This window comes from Colobus angolensis, unplaced genomic scaffold (genome assembly GCF_000951035.1).
Source record: "Colobus angolensis palliatus isolate OR3802 unplaced genomic scaffold, Cang.pa_1.0 Scaffold18, whole genome shotgun sequence".
Taxonomy (NCBI): Eukaryota; Metazoa; Chordata; class Mammalia; order Primates; family Cercopithecidae; genus Colobus; species Colobus angolensis.
Window position 1 is genome coordinate 5,543,859 of NW_012114932.1, and position 27,573 is coordinate 5,571,431.

Sequence of the window (27,573 nt, forward strand, 5' to 3'; positions counted from 1 at the left end):
TTTTTTTTTTTTAATTCGGGTGATGTCAGGTGAGGAGAAGGGAGATCAGTCTCAAATCTGTCTTTTCGACGAACTAAAATTGGGGGTTTATATAGCAGGGAGAGGAATGTAACTACGTGTAGGGAAAACAGCCAGATCATATGATAATTCTCTGTTTAGCTTTTTGAGTAAACGCCATAGTGTTTTCAGTGGTGGCTGCACCATTTACATTCCAGCAGCAGAGCAGCGTGCAAGGCTTCCAGTTTCTCCACATCCTCCCCAACAGTTATTATTTCCTTCTCTTTAATTTTCTTTTTTTTTTTTTTAAAGGAGTCAAGAGTCTCACTGTGTTGCCCAGGCCTGTCTTGAACTCCTGGGTTCAAGTGATCCTCCTGCCTTGGCCTCCAAAAATGCTAGGATTACAAGTGTGAGCCACCAGGCCCAGCCATCTTCTTTTTTTGCTTTTTTAATTACAGCCATCCTAATGGGTGTGAGATGTTGATATCCCATTGTGGTTTTGATTTGCATTTCCCCAATGGTGAGTGATGTTGAACATCCTTTCATATGCTTGTTTGCCATTTGTATATATATTTTCTTTGAAGAAGTATCCAGGTTCCCTTTGCCCATTTTTTTTTTTTTTTTGAGATGGAATCTCACTCTGTCGCCCAGGCTGGACTGCAGTGGTGCGGTCTCGGCTCACTGCCAGCCCTGCCTCCCAGGTTCAAGCCATTCTCCTGCCTCAGCCTCCCGAGTAGCTGGGACTATAGGCGTCCACCACTGCGCCTGGCTGATATTTTGTGTTTTTAGTGGAGACGGGGTTTCACTGTGTTAGCCAGGATGGTCTTGACCTCTTGACCTCGTGATCTGCCTGCCTCGGCCTCCCAAAGTGCTGAGATTACAGGCGTGAGCCACCGTGAGGGGAAGTGATGTCTCTTGGATTACAGCCGCCCATATTTTTAATTGGGCTCTTTTTCTCGTTATTGAGTTGTCATTGAATTGTTCATATATTCTGGATATTAAATCGTTATTAGAGATGAGATTAGTGATATTTTTTCCCCATTCTCTGGATTTTCTTTTCATTCTCTTGGTAGTGTCATTTTTTTAAAAATTAATTTTTTGTAGAGATGGGGGTCTCACTGTATTTCCCAAGCTGGTCTCAAACTCCTGGCCTCAAGCAGTCCTCCTGCTTTGGCCTCCCAAAGTGTTGAGATTACAGGTGTGAACCGCCACACCTGGTGGATAGTCTCATTTGCTGCACAAAGACTTTAAAATTTGATGAAGTTGAATTTATCTGTTTTTTATTTTGTTGCATGTATTTTTAGTGTCATATTTAATCCCTACAGTTCTTTGAGTGATTTTTTTATTAAGGTGAATGCCTGGGGACAGGACAGGTAAGGGTCTAAACTTTTGGATGATTTTCCAGCCTATGGCCCTTTCTGTGGGACCTTTTAAGTGAGGAGTCAGGGGAGGAAGTATGACTGCCTGCTGTGGCCACATAGAACCCCTCGAGTCTCCTCCCTCAGAGAGGAAGTGGCTTCACATTTTTAGTTCAGGTTTCTGATGTGACAGCAGACTCCAGGATTGAGCACCTCCTCTGCCTGCACTTGGCAGGCACCTGTCTGCCCCATGAGGATGGCATCTTGCTGGTTTCCTAGCACTCAGTGGCAGGTCTTTTGTTGAGTTTTTACTGTGTACATGGTTTTGCTGGAGGCCTTAGGAATTTCAGGCATGGAGTTGGTTTTCCTCACAGTTTTATCTTTCTTCCTAACTCTCACCAGACTATAAACTCATAATTTACTGATATTATGACAAATCAGGGTCCTGAGATTGTGGCAGATGGAGAGAGACAAGATTAGGGGTTGCAATGTTTCCATATGTTATTCTGTGCAAAGCTCTGTTGTAGTCAGGTTGCTGTAGTTTTACAAAGTCTTCCTGGTCAGCCCACCTGATGCCACTTATTAGTGAGGGGAGCAAGGCAAGAGGCTGAGAAAAACTGGGATGTCCAAGGCCGATGAGGGGAAGTGATGTCTCTTGGATTCCAGCCCATGCAAGACCCGCTGTGGGAAGGGGATTCTGTAGAGGACACAGCACTGCCTGAAGCAGCATCTTGTAGGTCAGCCAGTTCCCGTTGACAGGTGGAAAGACAGTACTGCTGGGTTCGTTTTCGGGGAAGGCCAGGCAGAGCCTGGGGAAGCTTCCTGGGAAGGCAGCATGGAACTTGAGCTGAGCCATGGAGGGTGGGAAGTGGGAGAAGGTCATTGAGGTAGCTGGAAAGGAGAGTGTTCCCAGGCAGCATTTTAGAGGTGGGAACATGCGGGTGCATAGAGGTAAGAATGGAGATGCTCCAGGGAGTTTGACAGCAAGCACTTGGCAGTGATTGGGGCAGGGTTATAGTCTGAAAGTGCTGGACTGGGGTACTCTAGTAGCCAAGTTTTGTAAGAGCCAGGGTTTCCAGCAGGGATGGTAGCCAGCCTGGGCACACTTTTCTGTATTGTATTTGAACCTCGTTTCCTGATGCTCATCCAGAAGTTCCAGGCTAGGTGAGTAGGTGAACAGTTCAAGGCTGTGTGGATGAAACTCTGGCATCTCTTTACAGTGCTGTCGGGTAGGGCAGTGTGAGGCCACTCTGTCCTCTTTTGACCTCTTTCTCAGCAGCCAAATGGAGGCTCTCTAAAGGTGATTAACTTGGCATAAACATTTGCCCCTTGGCTGTCAGCTTTCCTGAGCATTTGCCCTGAATTGGGCTGTCTCTTGCTGCCCTGAGACAGGGAAACTGGCTGTCTGGCTGACCAGCCCTTGGGGCTGAGATCTGGCTGTCAGGTTGCAGGTTCCAGGCAACCAGCAATTCCTGGTTGTCACCTGGCTCCAGAGATTAGAGCAGCAGTGTTGCTTAGTAGAATTTTGTGCAGTGATAGTGTTCTCTAATGTGCACTGTTTAGTACTGTAGCCATGGGCCACCTGTGACTTTCAAGCCCTTGAAATGTGGCTACTGGCCAGGCATAGTAGCTCATGCCTATTATCCAGGGGTGTCCAATCTTTTATCTTCCCTGGGCCACACTGGAAGAAGAAGAATGATCTTGGGCCACACATAAAATACACTAACACTAACAATAACTGATGAACTTAAAAAAAAAATCACAAAAAATACTGCCTGATGTTTTAAGAAAGTTTACAAATTTGTGTTGGGCTGCATTTGAAGCAGTCCTGGGACTTGGGCTGTGGGTTGTACAAGCTTGCTATAATCCCAGCATTTTGGGAGGTGGAGGCAGGAGGATCACTTGAGTCCAGGAGTTCAACACCAGCCTGGGCAATATGACCCAGGAGTTTGAGACCAGCCTGGGCAATATGACAAATCCCCATCTCCACAGAAAATACAAAAAATTAACCTGGAATGGTGTCATGCACCTGTAGTTCCAGCTGCTTGGGAGACTGAGAGGGGAGAATCACTTCAGCCTGGCAGGGGCAGAGGTTGCAGTGAGCTGAGATCATGTCACTGCACTCCAGCCTGGGCGACAGTGTGAGATCGTGTCTCAAAAAAAAAAAAATGTGGCTACTGTGACATTTAATTTTAGTCAGTTCACATTTAAACAGCCACACTTGACTTGTGATTGCCTTATTGGATGGTGCATCTCTGAAGGACTTGCTCCCTTCAGCCTGACTTACAAGAAACTGTGTCTGTACCTGAGCTCCAGTTGTTGAGAGCTAAGGGGCAGGTGGAAACCCAGATGACTCTCAGATCAGCCTTGGGAGCCCAAAGCTGGGCAGAGGGCTTGGAAGTTGGCCATCTTCATGGCTGGTATTTCCATCAGATGCTGATTTGGGGCCATCTGTGTATGTACCCTGTGGAGTTAAGTGCTGGTGATTCAGAGTGGTATAGTTGTGATTTACACACTCAAGAAATGGGAGTGCAGGCCAGGTGTGGTGTCTCACACCTGTAATCCCAGCACTTTGGGAGGCCAGGGTGGGCAGATCACTTGAGCTCAGGAGTTCAAGACCAGCATGGGCAACATAACAAGACCCCATCTCTACAAATAAAAATAAACAAAATTACCCGGGCATGGTGGCCCACGCCTGCAGTCCCAGCTATTTGGGAGGCTGAGGTGGGAGGACTAAAAAACAAACAGAAAGGAGCCGGGCGCGGTGGCTCAAGCCTGTAATCCCAGCACTTTGGGAGGCCAAGGTGGGCGGATCACGAGGTCAGGAGTTTGAGACCAGCCTGGCCAATGTGGTGAAACCCTGTCTCTACTAAAAACACACACAAAAATTAGCCGGGCATGGTGGCAGGCACCTGTAATCCCAGCTACTCGGGAGGCCGACGCAGAAGAATTGCTTGAACCCGGGAAGCGGAGGTTGTATTGAGCCAGAGATTGTGCCATTGCACTCCAGCCTGGGCGACAGAGTGAGACTCCGACTCAAAAAAAAAAAGCAAACAGAAAGAAAAAAATGCACAGTGCAGAGTGGGAACAATGCCAAGGTAGAGGGCATGCACTGGTACTCTCTGACTTGGGGGTACTGGGAGGGTCCCTGGCCAGGTGGGAGGGGGTAAAAGAGGGAACCAGAGGGAGGGGCTAGCGAGTCTTGCTGGAGGAACAGAGGCAGTGGGTGAGAGCCTAGTGTGCTGGGTGAGGAGTCAGACTTGTCCACGTCCTGATCATGTCTCAAGAAGTTGCCTCTATCCCCATCCTACGTGGCCACATCCCCAGGCCCAGCAACCTGGTTGCAAAGTCAGCCAAGGTGATCACTGCCTCCTGCTTGACAGCCTTTGGCAGGTTGGCAGTCATAACATTTGCGTGGCAATTGTGGCAGAATTATGTTTCATCCCTGAAGCAGAACTTTGAAGCAGGACGTGTTGGTTCATCCCTGTCTGATAGACCAGGAAACCCTGGACTGAAGGAACGTCCCACAGTCATGCTTTGAGTTGTTGCTGACCCTAGATTGTCCCTTAGGCTCTAGCCTTCTATCCCTCTACACCTCTCACCCCCAGGTGCTTGGGAATAAGTACTCCTGGGGAAGGAGCCTCCACCCATCACACATATAAACTGTAACCAGGCTGTCAGGTGGAGGCCGAGTGGTGGAGTGGAGAGAATGGACTTTGGAGACATCTGATTTAAACCTCTCCTCCATTAATCACATCTATGGGACTCAGAGCAAGCCTTGAAAAATCTGAGCCTCTGTCTTGTCTATAAAATCAAGATACAGCTTCTGAACTCATCGGTAGCTAGGAGAACAGAGAAAGATGCTGTCTATGAAGTGTCTAGCTCAAGATCTTGTACACAGGCCTTTTATAAACGTGGATGCCTGTCCTTTCTTCCTTACCTTCTTGTAAGTGGGGACATCCGGGTGGTCTTCCAGCCTTCTCCACTGGGTGGCAGTGGGTGGAACAGGCCCCCTTTCCGGTGGAAGCAAAGAGGTCCTTCTGCACCCTGGCTTTACTCATCCTAGCCCTAATTTTTTGAAGATGGAGTGTTAGTGCAAAGTGTTAGATTAAGAAGAAAATGGATTTGCAGAGCCACGGCCGAGGTGGAGTGTCAGTGCCCGTTCTTCCTAAGGACCCATCTTTTCTGCCCAAGCTCTCAGACTCCAAGGTTGTGGAGGCAGTGAGAGGGAGAATCTTCTGGGTGGGAGATTTGGGGTTCCCAACACACATCTGTGGTGAGCCAGCATTTCCTTCTGAGGCCCTCAATATGTTCATGTGATGGTGTTGGATTTATCAGTTTCTCAGACCCACCTGTTCGTCGGGTTGTCTTGAGAGATCTGGCCCTACCTCAGACCTATTGTGGTCTTGGTATATAGCCTATAAATTCATGCGTTCTTAAAGTTCCCCAGGTGATTCTGATGCATTTTTTCTGGACATCTCTGATCAGTCCCTGAGATTCTGTCATTGGAAAAATACTTTTTTTCCCCCTGGAACCTTAGCTGCCCATGCTCATTGCAGGAACTCTGCAGCTAGCCACTAATAAGTATTTATTGAGTACCAGCTGTATGACAGACCCTGGGGATACAGCTATGAACGAGACTTCCTCCTTGCCTCAAGGGGCTTCTGTGGAAGGAGTGGGGATACTTAGAAACAAGGAACATGATGTCCCTGTTTATGTGTCCCAGGAACTTGGGAATGTGGTGTGTGTGTTGGGGGAGAGGCTGTGCAGCTGCCCAGGCTGGGAAGAGTACCACCTGGGAGTTCTGAGATGGGTGGAGGGGTGAGATGCCAAGATCTAGGGAAGAGCATTCCAAGCTGAGCAAGACTAGCTTGGCATGTTTGAGGAGTAGGAGCAGAGTGAACAGTGGGAGGTATGGAAAGGGGATGAGGGTGGAGAGGGCCTGGGAGACCGGGCTAGTTAGAGGGGGGCCTTGCAGACCACCAAGGCTGGACCTCAGTCTAAGGGTGATGGGGAACCATTGGAGGCCTGAGCAAAGCTGACATGCCCTGTTCTGCCCTTGGCTGACTGTGTGTGGAGGTAGGAGGCAGCTGCAGGAGCCCAGGTATGAGGCAGTGCACATACACAGGGTTCCTGAGATGGTGAAGTACAGGACAGAGGGGCTTTGAAGGGGAAAGCAAGAGTCTAGCTTTGGCCACATTAAGCCAGAGATGACTATTAGACAGGTAAGTGAAGAGAGACATAAGCAGTCATCTGGACTAGAAACAGATACAGGATATCAAGCCCTGGGGCTAGACGAGGCCCTCTGGTGACAGAGTGTAGACGGCAGAGACAGAGAACTGGGAGATCAGTCTGTGCCCTGAGGCTCGCCCTGCAGGTATTTAGCAGGAGTTGGAAGAATCCAAGGAAACTTGGTGGGGTGGGGTGGGATGAGGACAGTGGGGCTGAGAGAAGCCAGGTCAAGACTGGGGATGGATTTTGCCAAGACAAGGTGATAGGCGAACTTGGTCCAGCTGTTTCAGGGAAGTGTGTGGTGCCAGTGGAGTCCAGGCCAGCTGGGTTGAGGTGCAGCATGCTGGCCACAGCCTTCCTGTAAATTAAGCCTCTTTTCCACTGCTTGAAGTCGTCACTGGACCCCAGCCGGGACACCCATCCCCCCTCTCAGGAGGGTAGCGCCAGGCTGAGGCAGTGCCCTTATAGCCTTGCTGTCTGAACTCACCTGGCATTTGCTCAGTGCTCAGGTCTTCATATTGCCACTCTAGCCCCTTTCCTTTCCTTTCTCTTTCCTTTTTCCTTTCCTTTTTCCTTTCCTTTCTCCATTCCTTTCGTTTTTTTTGAAAGAGTCTCACTCTGTCGCCCATGCTGGGGTGCAGTGGCACAATCTCAGCTCACTGCAGCCTCTGCCCTGCCCTGTGCTCACGCCATTCCTGCCTCAGCCACCTGAGTAGCTGGGATTATAGATGTGCGCCACCATGCCTGGCTAATTTTTGTATTTTTAGTAGAGATGGGGTTTCGCCATGTTGTCCAGGCTGGTCGCAAACTCCTGACCTCAAGTTGTCTCCCAGCTTTGGCCTCCCAAAATGTTGGGATTACAGTCGTGAGCCACTGTGCCCGGCCCCCTTTCTTTTTTTTTTTTTTCAACCTGGGAGCATAGATTCAAGTTGCCCTAAATGTACACTCCCCCCTCCCCTTTCCTTTCTGTCCCTGCACATAGGCCCTGAGGGCTGCACTGCAGCTCCTGCAATATGACCCCTGCTTCTGAGTCAGGCTGGCCATTTCTCTCCTGATTCCCTGCTCTCTGGACAGGTTGTTTTGTCCACCTGGCTCTGCCACCCTGCTCACCTTGAGATGTGTAGATAGGTAAGTCTCTTCACATCCTTCTTCAGCTGGAAGATGGCCACAGTAACTCCTCCCTCCCAGGATAAGGGTTAAGTGAGATGGTGTGTGCAGAAGGGAGCTGAGAGGTGGGAAGTGTGATGTGTGGATTTATTCTTTCTCTTATACTCTTATTTTACCCCTGGTTGAGGGCCCCTTTAACTTGCACCTGAGACAGCACAGATGTGGAGAGGCAAGGGACCATACACAGTCACACAGGGCTGATCCCTTGTCCTCTGGAGCCCACCGCCTCCTGGCCAAATTTGGGGGTGCTCTTCCTCTGGGATGGAATTGGTGCTGCCCTCACCCCTTGGAGCTGTGCAAGGAGGGGCTCTGCAGTGAGCTACAGGGAAGAGAATGGAACCTCCATTCAGCTTGGTCTGATACGCTGGGGAGAAACACCTGGCCTGAGCGAAGGGTGAGCCTCTCTCTGGATTTCCCTCGGGGGGGCACAGTTTCCTTCGAGGCAGGCAGGTGGCTATTCGGGATCCGTCGCGGTTTAGCTCACCTGTGGTGGCCAAAGCACCCTCTACGTAGCAGAAGAGGCACTAGACGGCCACAAAACAAGGTTCCTCTTGCTATGCCAGTGACACAGTTGTTCCACCACAGTCTCCCGTTTGGTTGACTTCTGCGGTGTTACAAGGTGTCAGTCATGTTCCCCAGGTCTCACTGATAGGGGGCAGGGAATTGGAAAGCAAAGAATCTTGAAATTCAAGCTGGTTTTTAATTTTTCTGTTAGCTTTTGCAACAAAAGAATTTGCCTGGCCTTGATGGTGAATCCCTCAGTTTTTTTATTCTGTCTCCTGGAGCCAGGAGGGCGTGAAAGGGGTGTGCTTCCCTTTCAGTGTCCAAGTAGCTGTCTTCTGGGTGTGCTTGAGAGTCCTTCGTCTTCTCTTTGGAGGACTTTTTCCCTATAGTCCTCTTGACTGAGTTCTCTCAAGATTTCAATGATTTTATTTTTGGTTTCTAAGTGGGCTTAAGTTTTTCTTTTTAATGACTTCATAGCGGCATAAAAAAATCCTTTTAAGTAAGCATACAAACTTTACAGAGAGAAAAGTACACAAATCAGCTCGTAATTTTCCTAAGGTGAACATGCCTATGTCAGTCATCAGATCAAGAAACATGATAACATCCCAGAATCACCTCCCAGATGTTCACTCTCCAAGGGAAACCACTCTGGACTTACTAACATAAGAAGTTGCCTTCCTTCCTTTTGAATCTTATATAAATGGAATTAAACAGTACGTAGTTTTCTGCCTCTGGCCTCTTTCATTCATCATATGTTTGTCAGTTGTTGGATGTGGAATTAGTGCATTCTTATTTCTGTATAGTATTCCATTGTTTGAATAGATCAGATTTTATCCATTCTCCTGTGGATTTTCAGGCTGGAACTATTATGGATTGTGCTGCTCTTCCCAGTCTTGTACATGTCTTGGTGAACATATGTACACATCTGTAGGATCTGTGCCTAGGAGTGGAAGTGCTAGGCCATAGGGTGTATATAGGACAGATAGTGTCAAATACTTTTGCAAAGTGGCTCTACCATTTTGCACTCTGACCAGCATTGTATGGCGGTTCCTCTCTCATACTTGGTATGGTTAGTTTTGTTTCATGTTCGCCATGCTGGTGGAGGTATAGTGGTATCCTTTTGTGGTTTAAATTTGTATTTCCTACCTAATGAAGTTGCATTATCTTTTCATATGTTTATGCAAAGTGCCTGTTCGTGTCTTTTGCCTTTTCTTCTTTTTATTCAGTTGCCTGTTTTTCCTGTTGATTTCTAGGAGTTTCTTATGTGCGCTTTGTTCTGTGTATGTGATGTGACTGTGTCTTTTTCCTGTTGATTTCTAGGAGTTTCTTATGTGCGCTTTGTTCTGTGTATGTGATGTGACTGTGTCTGCTGCCTGCCTTGGCTTCAACTTTTCAGGCTTTTAAAATTGAATTTTTTTTTTTTTTTTACTGTTGAGGTGGTGCTTCACTCTAGTTGCCCAGGCTGGAGTGCAATGGCACAATCTTGGCTCACTGCAACCTCCACCTCCTGGGTTCAAGCAATTCTTGTGCCTCATCCTCCCAAATAGCTGGGATTACAAGTGCACATCACCACACCTGGCTAATTTTTGTATTTTTAGTAGAGACGGGGTTTTACCATGTTGGCCAGGCTGGTCTTGAACTCCTGACCTCAGGTGATCCACCAGCCTCAGCCTCCCAAAGTGCTGAGATTACAGACGTGAACCACCTCACCTGGCCCAAAATTGAATTCTTTGGTGAACAGAAGTTCTTAATTTTAATGTAGTTTATCACTTTTTTATCCCTAATACCTTTTGTGGCCTGTTTAAGGAAATAGTTGCCTATGTATAGGTCTAGATGATATTCTTTTGTTATAATCTAGAAGTTTGCTTGTTTTACTTTAACCTTTAGACCTCTAACCCGTCTGGAATTTACTTTTGTATGGTGTGCGTAGGGACCAAGATTCTTTCTCCTCATATGGATATCAGTGACTTGGCACTATTTGATATTTGACATTTGTGTTTTAGAAAGAAGAGTTTTCTGTGACTTAATTGGCATGCACTGTTCATGATAATGTTGTTAACCTTCTGTAACATCTTGATAATTGTCATTGTAGATGTAATAGTAGTAGTAGTAGTAGTAGTAGCTGCTAAAATATATTTTTTTCATGCTTCTTAGTAGTAGTGTTAGTAATAGTAGTAGTAGTAGTAGCTGCTAAAATATATTTATTTTTTCATGCTTCTAAGTCCCAGTTTATGCCACCCCTTCAGTAGACGGGCAGCTCCTTGTAGGCAGAAACAACTCTTAAACTTATTTTAACAAAACATTTCCTAGGTGCCCCATGGCACTGTAGTGGGTATGCTGCGTCCTGTGACTCTGAGCCCCGTAGGCTTTGTGCACTAGAGAAAAGACTCAACAGGGACTCCCAGGGAAGACAAGGACCTGCCGAGCCAGACTCTCCAGTGCTGGCCTCCTGACCTGCCAACCAGACTCTGTCCATACTCTGGACCTGCTGGCCCCGGGGTGTTCTGACTAGAAGTATGTATTACCTCAGATAGTTGCTTCAGGGCAGTTGTTTCAAACTTGGGCTGTATGTTTTAAATGGCTTTTGGCTCTTCCATTGACCCTGCAGACATTGGGACCAGCATGTGATTCTGTAGTACTAAGAATTGTAATATAGAAATGAAATGCAATTCATGTTCTTGTTTCTGGAGAAGATGTCTCAGGTATCATCTTGGAATATTTTCCGTAACCCATCTCACATACCTCCAACCTACCTCCAGTGCATATATACATGCACATACAGCGTGTACTCTCCACCCCAGCCACCTGCCTACAGTGCATCCCACCTCCTTATACTCCCTTAACCTCACAACACTACCACACACCCCAGGCCCTGCCCCACACACTTCCCCCGACAATAGTACCTCCCTTCTCCCCACACCCTCCCGTTCCCTGCACACCTTCAACCCCCCACAACACCCCTCCACATGCCCCCAACCCACACCTGCAAACCCCAACCCCTTTACACCAATACATATTTCACACACACCTCAAAACACGCATAAGCAGCACTAACCTTCATACCTCCATACCCCCACTTTGCCTTCCCCTACATATACACCTTCAGCAGCTGAGAGGGACTTGCTGTTTCTAAGCCAAGTGTTCAGAGATCTGGGGGACCCCATGGCGAGCTAGATAAGACTCAGTCATGCCTGGCCCTCCTGCTTCCTTCGGAACTTTCCCTTAAATTCTGGGACCCTGGCTTCCCCCTGGTTTTGTTTTGGAGGGAAGCAACAGCTTATACCCTTGAAAGAATTCCAAGGGGAAAAACAGTTGCTTCGGCAACGGTGCCCTGTGGCAGTAACATCCACACTCCTGGACTGTTTTGATTCGGGGCTCTGAAGAGCTGCTCTGTCTAGAGAAAATGTGAGTGGCTGGAGCAGAAAACATTTGTCCTTTCAAGGACATCCCCCCTCCCGTTGTTTTCAGGGCAGGGCACCACTAGATTTCTTGCAGGATAATTTGAATCCTGAAGAAAAAGCACCTGTGTTTGCCATCATCTGGTTAAAGCAGGACTTTTCTGTCCTGGGCCCAGGAGTCCATGACTCAGGCAGCTTCCATCTATGTAGGAAGTGAGAGTGAATGCTGGGCTGTGTCTTGGGTGAGGAGTCAGTTTCCACACTTGGCTGTTATAACTGTTATTGTTGAGGCCTCTCTGTGCACAGAGCCTGGGTGGGAAATGAGGTCAGTGAGGCTGGCCTTTGCTTCAAGCACGGTCAGGCTGGGGCCCCGTGGGGAGGTTGACCTGTGTACCCCGAGTTATAATACTCTACACTGCCATCCACAGAGGAGGGGCAAGGGAGCGCTGTCAGTGTCTTGGAGGGAGGACTTGGACAGGGAGTGAGGGACAGCACTGCATGCATGTGGCATGGAGGAGAGAGCTGAACCCAGCGTCGATATACATACCCTGCTTTATCTCATTGGTTGGCTTATACATAGTGTCCCCATTTGGGCTTCGTCCCAGGCTGCATAACACACAAGACAGAGCCTGAGCTGGTAGAGGTGCTGAGAAAACACTTGAGGGATTGAGTGGATGGCATGGAGAGTGATAGCTGTTTCCAGGTGTGAAAGAGTTGGAGGGATTTTAGGCAGAGGAGGGGCAGGAGCAGAGCAGGCAGGCATGGAAGTGGTCTGAATTTGGGAAGACGATCTGTGGAAGGCCCTTCTTCCTTGCCACCTCCCTCTCCCCGTACACTGGCTAGTTTTTTCTGACTTGGACTCATATTCTCTGCACACATATAAGGTCTGTCCTTCTCAGCTGTGGTAGCTCGAGGGCAAGGGCTGGGTCTTCCTCTGGGTGAAACTGATGGCCGCTCTGGGTGAACTGAGGGAAGGAACAAGGCATGAATGTGGGGATCTGTTGTGTGACTCCTTTGTCAGTGGATGAGAGGGTCTCACCCTGAAGACACAGGTGAGAGTCTCACACTCCACTGTCATCATCACTGTGGTTGGTGCCTACTGACTGAGGATGTACTCTGTGCCAGCCGCAGTGTAGGGCTGTCACATCACATGCGTACCCTCACGTCATGCTATTTAGCCATTGAAGAAACTGCAGCTCTGAGAATCTAAACTGGCCCAGGGTACCACAGTACACAGTTCTCAGAGCTGGGTATCAACTCCTCATGTGGTTCTGCTCTCTCAACCTTTCCATATGCTGAGCATGTGGATTTTTAAAAATGCTTTGCAGCCAAAGGAAGTGTGTGTAGGTGAGGATAAGACCTTGTGAAGCAGTATTTCCCCCACAGAAAAAGGTGCCAGTTCTGACTTGTTTAAATTTGGTTTTAATTAGGATTTTTATCACTTGTAGATCACACCACAGAGGGGACAGCTGTCTTACCTTTACTTCTCAGATTGTGACACTCCGAGAAGCAGCTGATCAGAGGTTAAAATAGCTTCCAGTCTCCTAGGAGCTTCAGCAGCACATTTTGTTGCTGTGTAAACCTCTGACTTGCCTGTAAATTGACTTATAAGGAATTTTGCATTTCATACTGGGGTGCCTGATGCTGGGGTCTGGTATATTTCATGCTCAGCTGTGTGTTGGTTTGGAGGAAATGGAGAGATGGCCCCTAGCTCAGGTAAGGGCCTTGGCTTACATCAGTGACTGGCCTTTGCGGTGGTCAGGAGAGTTGGGGAGGATGCTGGGATCAAGCTCACAGAACACTTAACATCCCGAGTCCCAGCTCCTCCATTTGCAGAGTGGGCATCACAACTTTTGCCCTGCCTTTACCTCAGGTTCTCGTTGGGGATTGGATGAACAGTGGAATGTAACACAACTTTGAGCCCTGTAAAGTGCTGAAGACCTTCCTCTGGACCCTCAGTAAGTTTACTTAATATAAATGGGTCCAGGTGCTGGGGTGATTACCCTTATCTTGTCTTCTGCTAAATCATGGAGGTTTGGGGAGTTCCTTTCAGTCTCCCAATAAACTTGTTTGTGGAGGCCTGGGGAGTTTCTTCAGACCTCCAATACAACTTATTTAATCCTATAACAGGTCCTGTTAAGAATTCCTTCATTATCTTGTCATGCTTCAAGGCCCAGGAAAGGCCTAGGCCAGACTCTTGGTGGGCTTTTGTTACATTCTAGCCTTTTTGTAAGGGCAGTGGTTCTATCAGCTTTACACACACACATATACATATATATATATATATATGTGTATGTGTGTGTGTGTGTGTGTATATATATGTATTTTCTTTTTGAGATGGAGTCTCACTCTGTTGGCCAGGCTGGAGTGCAGTGGCATGATCTCAGCTCACTGCAACCTCCGCCTCCTGGGTTCAAGTGATTCTCCTGCTTCAGCCTCCTGAGAAGCTGGGATTACAGGTGCCCACCACCATGCTTGGCTAATTTTTTGTATTTTTAGTAGAGACAGGGTTTCACCATGTTGGCCAGGCTGGTCTCAAACTCCTGACTTCAGGTGATCCACCCGCCTGGGCCTCCCAAAATGCCGGGATTAGAGGCGTGAACCACCGCCCCGGCGAGCTTTTAATATTTAACCTAGCTACTCAGTCAGTACTAAAACGTAATGGAGGCCTGCGTTAGTGAGACCTGGCCTGCCACACACTTCGTTGTTAGGTTACTGCTATAAATGGCCATGTGTAGCCAAGGCACTTATTTACGAACAACAGAAATCCATTCTGGCTGGTTTTAGAAGAAAACAAAATGCTTGTTATTTTGAAAATCGAGCTACTCACAGCTTACCAGGAGTAAAAGAAAAAAAAAATAAAAAGAAAGACCTGTAGTCCCAGCTACTCCGGAGGCTGAGGCAGGAGAATGGCGTGAACCTGGGAGGCAGAGCTTGCAGTGAGCGAAGATCGCGCCACTGCACTCCAGCCTGGGCGACAGAACGAGACTCCGTCTCAAAAAAAAAAGAAAGCCAGCCTTAGAGGTACATAGCCTGAAAGAAGCCCAACATTTCACAAGAGAAACAGAAAATGGCTTGATGAGGAAACTACTACTGCCTTCGATTACTCGATACTACAGTTAGCCCTGTTGCCCCGTGCTCTGGAATCAATCTTGAATCAAATCTTATTGCAGCTCCCCTAGAGAGAAGTCTGTGCCACCCCACCCCTACCTCTCTGCAGGTCACAACTCATTTGGAGTCTCTTATGGGCATTTTGGATCAACAGGGCCAGAGTTAACTTCCTGCTGCAAGGCAGGCTGGGAAAGTGAGTGGGGCACTTTTGGCTTCTGTAGTGAGGGGCAGGCTCTCCCTCCCCCAAGACTCAAGGTGGAGCTTTCATAAGTGAAGGGAAGAGCTTGGGCTCTGGGGAGCCCATACAATAACTGGGAACATGGTACATTGGATACACCAGTCTACCTGAGGTCCAGACGTGAGGTCTGGCCCTGGCTTCTGTCTTTCTCTTGCTGCACACTTCACCTGGATCTCCTGTGGCCCTCCGGATATTTACATTGTATGAATGATTTTTATTTTGGGGGGGTGGGTGCGGTGGTGACACAAACTCACTCTGTCACCCAGGATGGAGTACAGTGGTGCAATCTTGGCTCACTGCAGCCTCGACCTCCTGGGCTCAGATGATTCCCCTACCTCAGCCCCCCAAGTAACTGAGACTACAGGTGCACACTGCCACTCCCGACTTCGTCTTTTTTTGTGGTAGAGACAGGGTTTCACCGTGTTTCCCAGGCTAGTCTTGAACTCCTGGGCTCAAGGAATCTTCCTGCCTCAGCCTCCCAAAGTGTTGGGATTACAGGCATGAGACACTGAGCCTAGCCCCTTATAAATGATTTCTCTGCGTTTCTTCCCATCCTGCCTGCCCTATGTCCAGAGCCCACCTTGGTGACCACGGTAGCCCTCAGGCAGCTGAGTGTGGCCTCATGCAGGCTGCTTTCTCTTCTAGGTCAACCTCTTGAAGAGGAGGCAGCATGTGGTCTCACTCAGAGGTTCCTCAACTGGGCCATGTATTAGAGATGTGACCCAGGAGTGGGTGGGCTCTTTGAACATTCAGATTCCCAGGTCTTACCGTGGAAGATTCTGATTTGGTAGGTGTATTTATAACCATTTCCTGGGCTGCTGCTAGTTTATCCTCTATCAGCTCATATCTGAGGCCTCTGCAGCCCTACCAGTTTGGTGGTTTTCTTATTTTTCTCATTTGGTGTAAGAATAGATGAGATCACATTTCTCTGGCTGTTAGGCAGAAAGCATACCTAAGCCTTGGGGCTGTTTATTTGAGAGAATTTTGAAAGCCTGATGCAGTCAGAAAGCCCCCTGTTTAAATGTGGGCCTATCTTTTATTAGCCGTGAACCGTTGGTTAAGTTTCTTAGTCGTTCTGAACCTGGTCATTTGTATGCAGTGATAATACCTGATTCTGGGGTGGTTGTGAGGGCCAGAGGCCCTGGTGTGCACAAGAATGAAGTGTAAGTAGATGAGCAAGCACCACATGGCAGCATGCAGTTGGAAGGGACTGTCCCTCCCGGCAGACTCAGAGGCAGCTGCTTTTCTGCTGTCCTTGGGGTGAGAAGGTGGCTCTCCTAACTCACATCCAGCTTGTTTTTTGGGGGGCCCCTTTGCTTTCTGGCCTTTGCTAAATGCTCTTTATAAATAATACTCTAATCATATTGTTGCCACCTCTCTACCTGTCGTCCAGCTTCTCAGTGCTTGTGAGATAAAGTCTAGCCCATGAGGCAGGCCCATCCCATTTCCCCAGTGCCCTTGGATATCACCACTCTCTGCCTGGACACACTTGCTCCTTCTAGTGACCCTAACATTCCCCTCTCTGCCCGCTCAATCTGCATCTTCCCTCTTCTCTCCCTGGACAGCCTGTCCACCTGGCCCTCCAGGTGTTCTCAGGTCCCACCTTCTCTCATTCCTAGTGGCACTCAGGCTTTGGGTGCACTGTAGGGTGGTTATCTGTTCGTTGTCTGCTTCCCCCTTCCCTGCCCTTGACCTCCCTGAGGGCAGCTATCTCGCTTTAGTCACCTTTTTGTCTGCCCCATGACAAGACTCAGAGACTCTGTAAACATTCAAATGAAGAAGCAGCTAGGCAGGCACGTGGATTTGGGAGTTGGATGGGCTGAGATTTTCCTCAGGGGAAAACAGACTTGCCCATGAGGACAAGTCCAGGAGTTTATTTAAAAAATGTGCAGGCTGTGGCAATGATAACAGGAAGAAGAACTTCACTGGGTGATTGTGAAGTCAGTTAGGTTTCTTCGATCTGTAGTTTAGGCATGGACTAGGGGTGCTTTGACAGCTACCAACGTTGGAAAAGAACTGGGCATTTTAGTTGGTCACAGGCTTTAAATAAGCCAATGGTGTGACGTGGTTACCAGGAACCCTGATGTCCCAGCTGTGGTGTTGGCTATCGGTTGGTTGGGAAATAACCTTTTTGGTTTTTTTTTTGAGGTGGAGTTTCGCTCTTTTGCCCAGGCTGGAGTGCAGTGGCGCAATCTCGGCTCACTGCAACCTCCGCCTTCCGGTTTCAAGCAATTGTCCTGCCTCAGCCTCCTGAGTAGCTGGGACTACAGGTGCCTGCCACCACACCCAGCTAATTTTTGTATTTTTAATAGAGACAGGGATTCACCATGTTGGCCAGGCTGGTCTTGATCTCCTAACCTTGTGATCTGCCCTCCTCAGCCTCCCAAAGTGCTGGGATTACAGGTGTGAGTCACCGCACCCAGTGGAAATACGTATTCTTTTAATAAATGGTAGCTCGTATTCCCTTGACCCACCCCATTTTAAGAACAAATCTACCCACGTGAGAGGTCACATAGATGCTATTGAGGTTGGTGCATCTAGTGCCAGGTTTGAGTGAAGGCCGTTGACAGCTATCAGGGAAACTGTTTTAGGGGCCCCAGAATTGACGTGAACAGGCCCATGGGACTAAAGTGTGTGTGGAAGGTGAAAGGGTATCATTTACAGGGGCCACCCACTGAGGTTTTCAGGCCTTTGCTTGCTGTCTGTTGGATCCAGCGAAAGTGAACACGTAGTGGTTGGGCTTGCTCTTCTTCTCTCCTGGGCTCAGCCTAAGGATCCTATCTACCAGCCAGAGTTTGCGCAGAAAGGTCACCTTTTGTTCTGCAAGCCTGACAGATCTGGAGATGGTCAGGTAGCAGCCACATGTCCTCAGGACCAGAGAGTCTGAGTGGTTGTTCCAGTCCCTGGAACTGACCAGGGGGACCACCTCTGCCTGACTCCTCTGGCTGTCCACTATGAGGCAATGGGGAAGGGGTTTCTGGGTGCCACGCAACGCTGTCTCCCACCGGGGGAGAGGTCTTCCAGTCTGCATTGACCTTATCATTTGCCTTTGTGATTTGCTCACTGCTGCTCGCCTTGTGAGCTTAGAATGGTGAGGAAGTCCTAGTGGTTGTGAATTCTGCTTTGTGGTGGAGGAGACTTTTTTCCCCTTCAAGAAAAGGGAAATGGTGGGGTAGGGTGAGAGAATGGGGAGGTGACTTCATTGCTCACCATCAGTTAGTTTCTTAACTGACATTTTAGTCCCCCCCGCCACAGACATAATGGAGATGTCTGTCCTGATTTAAGGGGGCTTAGTCTGCAGTTGGCTGCTGCATTTGTTACTGTGGTTAGAGTCCCAGGCTGCAGAGGGACGCTGGTGTGTACAGGCTCAATCTGCCCTCTTCTGCACCAGCAAAGCTGGACTTTCTCTTTTTTCCAAGCTTGAGAAAAGTCATTAGGCATTGACAAGGCTGTGTCAGGCCTGAATGCCAGCCATGGTTTCCTGCTATCCCATTTAGCCAGGTGAGAGTCAAGAGAATCTGTTTAGGATATGAGTCAAGATAGTGAGCCACAGCCAGCTAGGTTCCTCTGGTTACTTTTATTATTAAGTCATTTTGACAGCAGAATTAAGGAAGATGGAAAAAATACTACCCACAGTTGAGTGCGAGTCCAGGAAGTCTTTGGCCATTTGTATGTATGGTATTGCCATGGTTGCGATCATGAGTGTGTAGTATAGGACTCTTCCCCCTGGCGTTCCTGTGCATTTCTGTTGCATAGTGCTACCCTCGCTATTTTAATGCCTCCCCTGGCCCATCACGTGAATGCTGGCCTGCATAACTGTGCCCTACAGGTGTTGGGCTCACTGCATAGTTCCACTTCTCCCTCTTGTGAGAAACACAGCTCTAAACACCTCTACATGCATTGCTCTTTTATTTCCTTGTGATGCCTTTTGGGACTGGAGTTCTTGGCCAAGAAATGACCATATCTGGGGCTCTCGATGGGTTTGACTGTATCTCTCTGAAATGACACCATGAAGAACTGTCAACTCTGTCATGTGATGTAGAGGAGCCCTAGACACCCTTGAAACCATTTGCATGTGAAAGGTTAGGACAGGAGTGGGACAAGAACAGAGGGCAGGGGTTCTAGAGGGAATTAGCCTATGCCTGAAGCCTGTCCTGTTGTTCGGGTCCTGGCAACCTCTAGCTGTGTGACTCTGGATGGATTACTTAATTGCCCTAGGCTTCCATTTTTCTCATCTGTGGAAGGAGAAATGAGTGCTGACCTTATTAGATTTTTATAGTGATTAACTATTGATTATTTTCAATAATATCAATACTACTGTTTAATTAATGGAATAATCAGTTGCCTGGCATACTGTTATTACCAAAGAAATGACAGTGTTGTTGTAAGACATACAGAACAGAGAAGAGCGACATTTGGGTTTGGCACTGCCCAGAGCTCACCTTCTAATAGAAAATCTTCCAATTTTATGGAACCTAGTTAAAACCACACTTCCAAGAGGTGGGCAGGGTTGGGATTTTTGTCCTCATTTTGCAGGAGAGAAGCAGAGGTGCAGATAGTTGTTGGAAAGGAGGATAGAAGAGACAACCAAGGGATAAACAAGCAGCATATGTGGTAGAAAGAACTGAGAATGTGGCAGCAGGGAGCTGGGCTTCTGTTTTATTTCCCAAAACTTGAGCTCTACCCAGTGGAAAGAGTATTAGGTATGACGTGCACAGACCTGGACCAGCCTCAGTTCTTGCATCTGTGCAACAAGGCTAGTGATAACCTAATATGTGGGTGCTGTTGGAAGGCTCAGACAACAGAAGTTCCTGTAACATGGGAAGTTAGCATGTGCCTCCTGCCTCCCTGGGTGGTTCCTTTAGTATTGGTCCAGCTGCTGTTAGTGCCAGGTGCTGCGAGCAGTGATGGACAGGCCTCTGAGAGCTTCTAGTCTAGGAAGGAAGACAGATGTCAAACAAAATCTCATGCAGGGAAATAAAGGTAAAATCATATGTCTGGGATGGTTATCATTAGAAGGCATGGGAAGAACACCTGTCTGCTAGAAGTGGTCGTGACCTTTGGCCCACATCGAGTTTTGTGGTGGGGTCCGAATTAAGGATTCTGTGGGGAAACTTCACAGATGGGTGGTGCCTGTTCTTGTTCTAGTAGGTGGGGGCCTCTTGACACCCCTAAGGGAATCAGATAGCAGATAGGTCATTCTTAATTTGATCCTCATTAAAAATACTTTTTTTTTTTTTTTTTGAGACAGAGTCTGGCTCTGTGGCCCAGGCTGGAGTGCAGTGGCGCGATCTCGGCTTACTGCAAGCTCCGCCTCCCAGGTTCACGTCATTCTCCTTCCTCAGCTTCCCAAGTAGCTAGGACTACAGGCGCCCGCCACCACACCCAGCTAATTTTTTGTGTTTTCAGTAGAGACGGGGTTTCACCATGTTAGCCAGGATGGTCTCGATCTCCTGACCTTGCGATCTGCCTGCCTCGGCCTCCCAAAGTGCTGGGATTACAGGCTTGAGCCACCGTGCCCAGCCCTAAAAAGATTTTTTTAAAATTGTTAATTGATAAATAATAGCTGTATGTTTATGGTATACAATGTGATGTTTCAGTGTATGTATACATTGTAGAAAGATTAAATCAAGCTGATTTCACATTTTTTGTGGTGAGACTTTCAAATCTAGGCTCAGCAGTTTTGAAATATCCATTATTATTAACCGATCACCATGCTGTGCAGTAGCTTCGGTAAACACACTTCTCCTGTCTAACTGGAATTTTGTATCCTTTGACCAGCATCTTCCCTTTCTCCACCTCCCCCACAACTGCAGCCTCTGTAACCACCCTTCTAGTCTCTATTTTGGTGAATTCTACTTTTTATTTTCTTACTTTAATTTTTAATTTTTTTGAGATACGGGTCTCACTCTGTTGCCAAGGCTGGAGTGCAGTAGTTCAATTACAGCTCACTGCAGCCTTGACCTCCTGGGCTGGTCGGTCCTCCCACCTCAGCTTCCTGGGTAGCTGAGACTACAGGTGTGTGCCATCACACCCAGCTAATTTTTTATATTTTTTGTAGAGACGGAATTTTGCCATGTTGCCCAGGCTGGTCTGGAACTCCCGGGCACAAGCAATCCACCCGCCTCAGCCTTCCAAAGTACTGGGATTACAGGTGTGTACTCCCAGTGGCTGGCCAATTCTACTGTTTTAGATTCTACATATAAGTGAGATCATGCAGTATTTGTCTTTCTGAGCCTGGCTTATTTCGCTTAGCATAATGTTCCCCAGATTCATCCATGTTGTTGCAAATGACGGGATTTCCTCTTTTTTTTTTTTTTAAAGCCTGAATAGTATTTCATTGTGTGTATATACTGAATTTTCTTTACTCATTCATCCATTTATGGACACAGGTTATTTCCATTTGAGCTTCACTTTTAAAAATTAAAAGTTTAGTATCTACAGAGACTTGGCCAAAAAAAGTAGCTCTTTCAGAAAAGGATAATGTGCTCCATTCACATGAATGTTGTTACATTTAAAAAATGGGCTGGACATGTGGGTCATGCCTATAATCCAGCACTTTGGGAGGCCAAGGCAGGAGGATTACTTAAGCCCAGGAGCTCAAAACCAACCTTGGCAATATAGTTAGACCCTGTCTGTACCGCCCCCTGCCAAAAAAAAAAAAGGCAGTGCATGGTGGCACGCCCCTGTAGTCCTAGCTACTCCTATGCAGGAGGCTGAGGTAGAAGGGTTACTTGAGCCCAGGAATTTCAGGCTGCGGTAAGCTATGATTGTACTACTGCATTCCAGCCTGGACAGCTGGACAACAGAGCAAGACCCTGTCTCAAAAAAATGCGAATGTAGATCAGTTTCTCTTCTGGTTGGTCTAATAGTAATAGGCCTTCTGTTTCCCAGCGTGGATCTGGGCCCTGGGTCCTGGGTCCTGAGTTCTTGTTAAGTGCTTTCTTGGTTTTCGTGTCAGGGCAAGGGGTGAGTGAGAACAGAGGGAACACCTGGTTCCCTAAGAGGGATGCAGCAAGAACCAAGATTCGAATTAGGCCCATCACTGATGGACAGCAGGACTTGGAACACTGCAAGATGTCAGCAGGCAGTTTTTCTTTTCTTTTTTTTTTTTTTTGAGATGGAGTCTCACTCTGTCGCCCAGGGTGGAGTGCAGTGATGCAATCTCGGCTCACTGCGACCTCCACCTCCGAGTTCAAGCGATTCTCCTGCTCAGCCTCCTGAGTAGCTGGGACTACAGATGCCCGCCACCATGCCCGGCTGATTTTTTAATTTTTAGTAAAGACAGGTTTTCACCGTATTGGCCAGGCTGGTCTCGAACTCCTGACCTTGTGATCTACCTGCCTTGGCCTCCCAAAGTGCTGGGATTACAGGCGTGAGCCACCGCGCCCAGCCAGCAGGCAGTTTTTCATGGTGCAGGGTCATGTGGGGCCCTGTACCACATGGTGGACCCAAGTTGTCTTGTGTAATCCTCACATGCCCCTGCTAAAGTAGCACCAGCCCCACTTTGATAGGGGAGGAGACAGAGCCTCAGGGAGGTCCCACCACTGGTAAGCAGTGTGTCCTGATGTTCCCACCGCCTGCCCAGTCCAGGGCTGCAGGCGGGGCTTCCTGCCTACCACAGCGCCTCCTACAGGAAGGACCCTGGAGGGAGCTTGGAGCCAGGCCAGACTTCCCAGAGGAACTCTTCCAGTCTGGCTGCATATGAAGGAATGGGAAGGGACTGGTCTTTGCCTTGCCCTCTGTGTGACCTTCCAAGAGGTTATTTCCTGCTGGGGCCAGCGTGGGTGAAGTCTCAGGGCAGTGGGAGGGGCCCTTTGCACACTAATGGTTCTAGTTGTTCCCTCTGCTCTCTTTCCCCCTCCGTCCCTCTGTCCCCACTCCCACTCATCCTTTAAGGTGACACTTCCTTTGGAAAGCCTCCATAGACACTTCTTATGCCACCAAAAAAAAGAAAAAAAAACTCCCTGCCTTCCCTGGCTTTTGACACCTTCCCTTTTCCTGTGTGGGTCGCCATCCCCTTGAGAATCTGAAGAGCTCCAGATTTCTCATCCACTAAGATTCACCTTCTCACACCCGCCTGTGTTTCTGTCTGGTCATTGACCTCTGGAATCTGTTCACCGAGGATAAGAATCCCTGCCCTGTTCCGTGGGCACTAGGTGCCTGCTCGTTACTCTTTCTCCTCAGTACCCAGCGTGGAGTATCTGGCACGGGGGAGCCAGTCAGTATTTGTCAACTAATCAAGTCTGCTGGAGGAGCTCTCTAGTGCCTCCCTTGAGCACATGCACCAAGAACAGGATCAGAGTTTACTTGGGCTGGCTCCCCACACTCCTGATACACACACACATAGGATATCTGGGCAGGGCCCCGCGACGGGCCTGGCGAGGAGCTGTGCTGGCTCTGCATGCCGTGGCCTGGGCCTTGAGGTGCCATATGGATGGTGGGGCCCGGCGTGCCTGTCTTCTGAGTGGAGCATTCCAAATGAGTGCCCTCATTTCCACCGCTGAGGGCACATTGACAGGCGCTATCCCTTGGCGCCAGCCTTCGTCAGGCCCTGGGTATCAAGCCTCACCGTTAGAATGCCTGAAGGCTGCCGCACCCTTTCTCTTTGTCCCCTAAGCACCACCACCTTTTTGTCAAAGGCGCCTTCCTTCCCCCAGTGAGTCAGCAGCAGAACCTCAGTTGTTTCTGCTCCTCCCTGTCTCCCCACAGCATTGAGGCACCTCCTTGTTCTAGTCCATGGCTACTGACCTAGTTCCCGTCCTTATCTCCAATCCTTATCTCTAGCCTCCTTGCTGTTCTCCCAGCCTCCCGATCAGCGCTTTGTTCTTGCTCTGCTCAGAAGCCTTTAGGGAACACGTGAACCCACAGGAGAGCAGTGACTCTTAGCTAATCCCAGCCTCTTGGATGGTAGTCCCCACCTGCTCCTGCTGACTCTTGGTGAAGCACTGAATGGGGAATCAGATCTGTCTTCACTGCACAGATCATCTGACATCATCTTCTAATGTCTTGGTGAAGCAGGTATTACAACACTGCCCTGTCTGCTCACAGGATTGCTGAGAACATCTGATAAGGATGATGGGCGTGGAAGCTTACCATGACCTCTGCAGAGGCACACCGTTCTGGGCCTGTGCCCCGCTGGCTTTTCTGCAGCCCTTTCCTTCCTGCCCTGGCCTGATTCTCCCTGCTCTTCAGGCTCGACTGCTTCGTCTCCCTAATCTGCAGGCTTTTCTCCATCATTTCCTTCTTGTAATGGTGATATGATGTCAGTATGATTATCCTCATTTTTGTAGATGAGGAAACTGAGGCCAGACAGGTCGTATAACTTGCCCACGGTCACACAGACAAGATGAAATGGAGCCGGGATTTCTCCGCTCCTGTGCACCACTGTGCTGTACCTGCTGTAGTTGGTGTCAGGCCTGTGGGTACAAACTGGTAACAACAAACGTCTGCCCTCTAGGAACTCTTGGTCTGGTCTGCAGATAGAGTGGATGCTTGGATCAAGTTATCCTAACAGCACATTGAGTGCAGGGGACCCAGAGTGAGGAGCTTTGCAACCTGACGAGATCTCAGCCTGCCCAGGAGAAGCAGAGTCTATCCCCCTTGCTCCCTCCCAGTCTCTGGGCAGTAGAGATCTGTGCAGTTTCTGGTCCCAGGCATGGTGGTGTTCAGCCGACTTCTTATCACTCCATCTTCAGGGTGAGTCAGACTCCGGGTGACTGCCCTACCTGCTAAGTGCCCTTGGAACACAGCTCCCACCGCGGCCACACCTAGGCTGCACTGGACCTGAGGATGGGCATAAGGTGACACTGGGGAGCCTGCCAAGTTTGCCCCAACATTGTTTGTCTCTTCCTGTCACCTTCAGGCACTATGTGCCCATCTCTTTTGATTTTTTCCCCGGGCCCAAATCAGAACTGGAAAGGCTCAAAGTGGGGCCAGTTTGGCCTCTTCTTAGGGGGCTGGGATTTTGAGGCCTTATTCTCTTAACTGTTGAACAGAGGGCAGTTTCCCATGGACATCATAGCAGGTGTACTCAGAGCTAATGAGGCATGTCACCTGGGGGTTGGAAAGTGTTTCTGTACCCATGAGTTGAGTCTCTAGCTTCTTCAGGAAGCTCAAGAAGGGTGGGAAGACCTTATATGAGAAGTTGAATGTCTCTCTCTTAATCCTTTCCTGCTTCCCTTATTTCCTTCTGGAAGGGAGAGCTCTAGGCAGCAGCTCCTAAAAGTTTGAGTCCTTGGGAAGTCTTAGGAAGAGGGAGAGGCTTATTCCTTATCCGCTGAGCTCAAGTCCTCCTGCTTCGGCACACTTGCCCCCAGTGACAGTTCCCAGCCCTCATTTTAACCTTAACCCCCCTCCCAAACACAGACACACAAACAGCAGCAGGCTGGGGCAGGTCCAGGCTGGGAGTGGAGGATCTCACCTAACTTCTGGTCTTCCCCTTTCCTCCCATGACACATCTTGTAGGCTACCACAGTGCCCGTTCAGGGTGTCAGCCCTCATGCCCATGGCGCTGGAGGAATGCCTTGTGAGCCCTGCCCCTGACACCGTCAGGTGAGGCTGGGCCAGCTCTGTGCATCTGCTCTGCAAGCTGTGACAGTGCTGTTGCTTCGCTCTCATGTCTTTGTAGGCAGTTACCACTCCCAGGAATGCTCTGTCTTCTTTAGCCGCCTCGTAATCCCCCAGCGGGCATTTAGAATTGAGTTTAAGGATTACTTCCTTCCCTAGCAACACCTATCCCTTGCTAATTCCCTAAGTGTACGAGATATTTAGTAAAGCTTTCCTCGCTACTCATGGCACAGTTACATTTTCTAAGTCTGCTCCTTTGAGTAGACTTGAGATTCTTGAGGACAGGATTCTTATTTTATCTTTGTGCCCAAGGTAGACCTAGCCCACAAAGGAGACTGGGGGGAGCAAGGAAAGAGAGATCTTCATCTTACTGTGGGTGGGAAGGGACAACAGGAGGACACAGAGCAGCCTCTCTTCTTCCTCCCTCCTCCTGTAGGCCTGGTTGTTGATTGACCTGCTTCTAGCAGTGGTACTACATTCAGACAGCAGTGTGGATTGATGCTGCCCCCACGCTTCATGTGCCATCCAGAGGCAGGTGTACTCATCCAGTGAGGGGTCCTTCCAGAGAGAGGAGACTGAGGAGCAAACCCATTGTTGAAACACCAAGTCTGAGGAGATGAGATGGAGGCATGTGCCAAAATTGATAAACCTTTAGCTGGTCTGATAAAGAAAAATGACACAAGTTAGCAATATCAGTGAAGATCACTACAGATCTTATAGACATTGAAAGGCTGTTAAGAGAACAATATAAGTCACTTTGTGCCAGTAAATTCAGTAACTTAGGTGAAACAGACATCTTGAAAGACATAAATTAATAACACTGACTGGAGAAGAAATAGAAAATCTGTACAGTACTATAACTAAAATCTTTTCCCAAAGAAAACCTCAGGCCAAGATTGCTTCATTGAAGTCTTGTTGAACATTTAAGAAAGAAATAATACCAACCCTGCACAACTCTAATTTTATTTGTAAGTTTTGTCCCTGATAAAAAGGATTTCAAACATTAGGAAACAGGTCAGTCAGACTCTGTCCTGAGCAGGGCTGTATTTGAGACCCCCTGAAATCCTTCCTCAAAGGCTTCTTCCTCCTGAAGGCTCTGGGACGAGGTGAGGGCATAGGTGCAAGGTCTAGGCATGGAGATGTGGGCAGGGGTGAGAAATGTGGGAGTACGTCCATTAATAGGCAAGTAGGCTATGGAGAGGGCCCCAGCCCAGGTCATGACTCTCCTGCCCTCCAGCCATCAGCATTCCTGAGGTTTACTCTTCTGGAGTTAGTAAAGAGGGTAGCAGTTCAATTGGTAGAGTTTCTGAAGGTTGTTTAGCCCAGGCTCTGGGCTAGGCCTTGAGGTGCGCTAGAAGATGCCCCGTGCTGAGAGGTTCTTAAAGGGAAGGGGTAGTAAAGCCAACTGTGAACAGGAATGGCCACAGGTCTGTGCCCTGGGCCCACGGTCAGACCCTGATATGCACTGGGTAGGCCCAGAGGATTCCTTTGCCTGGGAATCTTAGAAGGCTGCTTTGAGGAGGTGGCCTTTGACCTGGCCTCTAGGACTGGCCAGATGGTGTGTTTTCTTGGGGGTTATCAGGGTAGGTATTTCATGATTTGAGACAAAATGTGGGGCGTAAGAGTGTTCTGGACAGAGCAGATGTGAGGTTGAGATGAATGGCTATTGTCCTGGGGGTATGGAGACCCAGTGAGAGCTTTGAGCAGAGGTGCAGTGTGGTCTGACCAGTATCTTTGAAGAGGAGGCCAGGAATGTGTGGATTGATAAGATGGAGAGAGACTTAGGGGAGATATGTTGGAGAAAGAGGGAAAAATGCAGGAGGCAGCTGTATTCTCCAGAGTAGAGGGGAAGGCTGGCTGGCAGGCAAGGGTGGAGGGGAATGGCTGGGGGCTTGGTTGTGGTGGGGAGCTAAGGAGGTGGTAGAGGAGACTAGGGATTGGGAAGGAGGGAGAAGATGGCAAGATTTGGGAAGGGTGTGAGGTGGGGAGTGGGGGTGGG

At 48.7% G+C, this 27,573-nt stretch overlaps 1 protein-coding gene across 3 annotated transcripts in view; it reads left to right on the forward strand.

Moving 5' to 3' along the window:
- CCDC12 (coiled-coil domain containing 12) overlaps positions 1 to 27,573 on the forward strand; it is a 58,925-nt gene that overhangs the window by 7,782 nt on the left and 23,570 nt on the right. Inside the window, exon 1 of one of the 3 annotated variants that reach the window (XM_011939219.1) lies at positions 23,856 to 24,026. The exons of the other annotated variants lie outside the window; for them this stretch is intronic. Within the exon in view, the coding sequence (XP_011794609.1) occupies positions 23,958 to 24,026 (69 nt within the window). The 5' untranslated portion in view covers positions 23,856 to 23,957. Of the gene's footprint in view, positions 1 to 23,855; positions 24,027 to 27,573 lie in introns of those variants that run through there. 3 annotated transcript variants of the gene reach the window in all.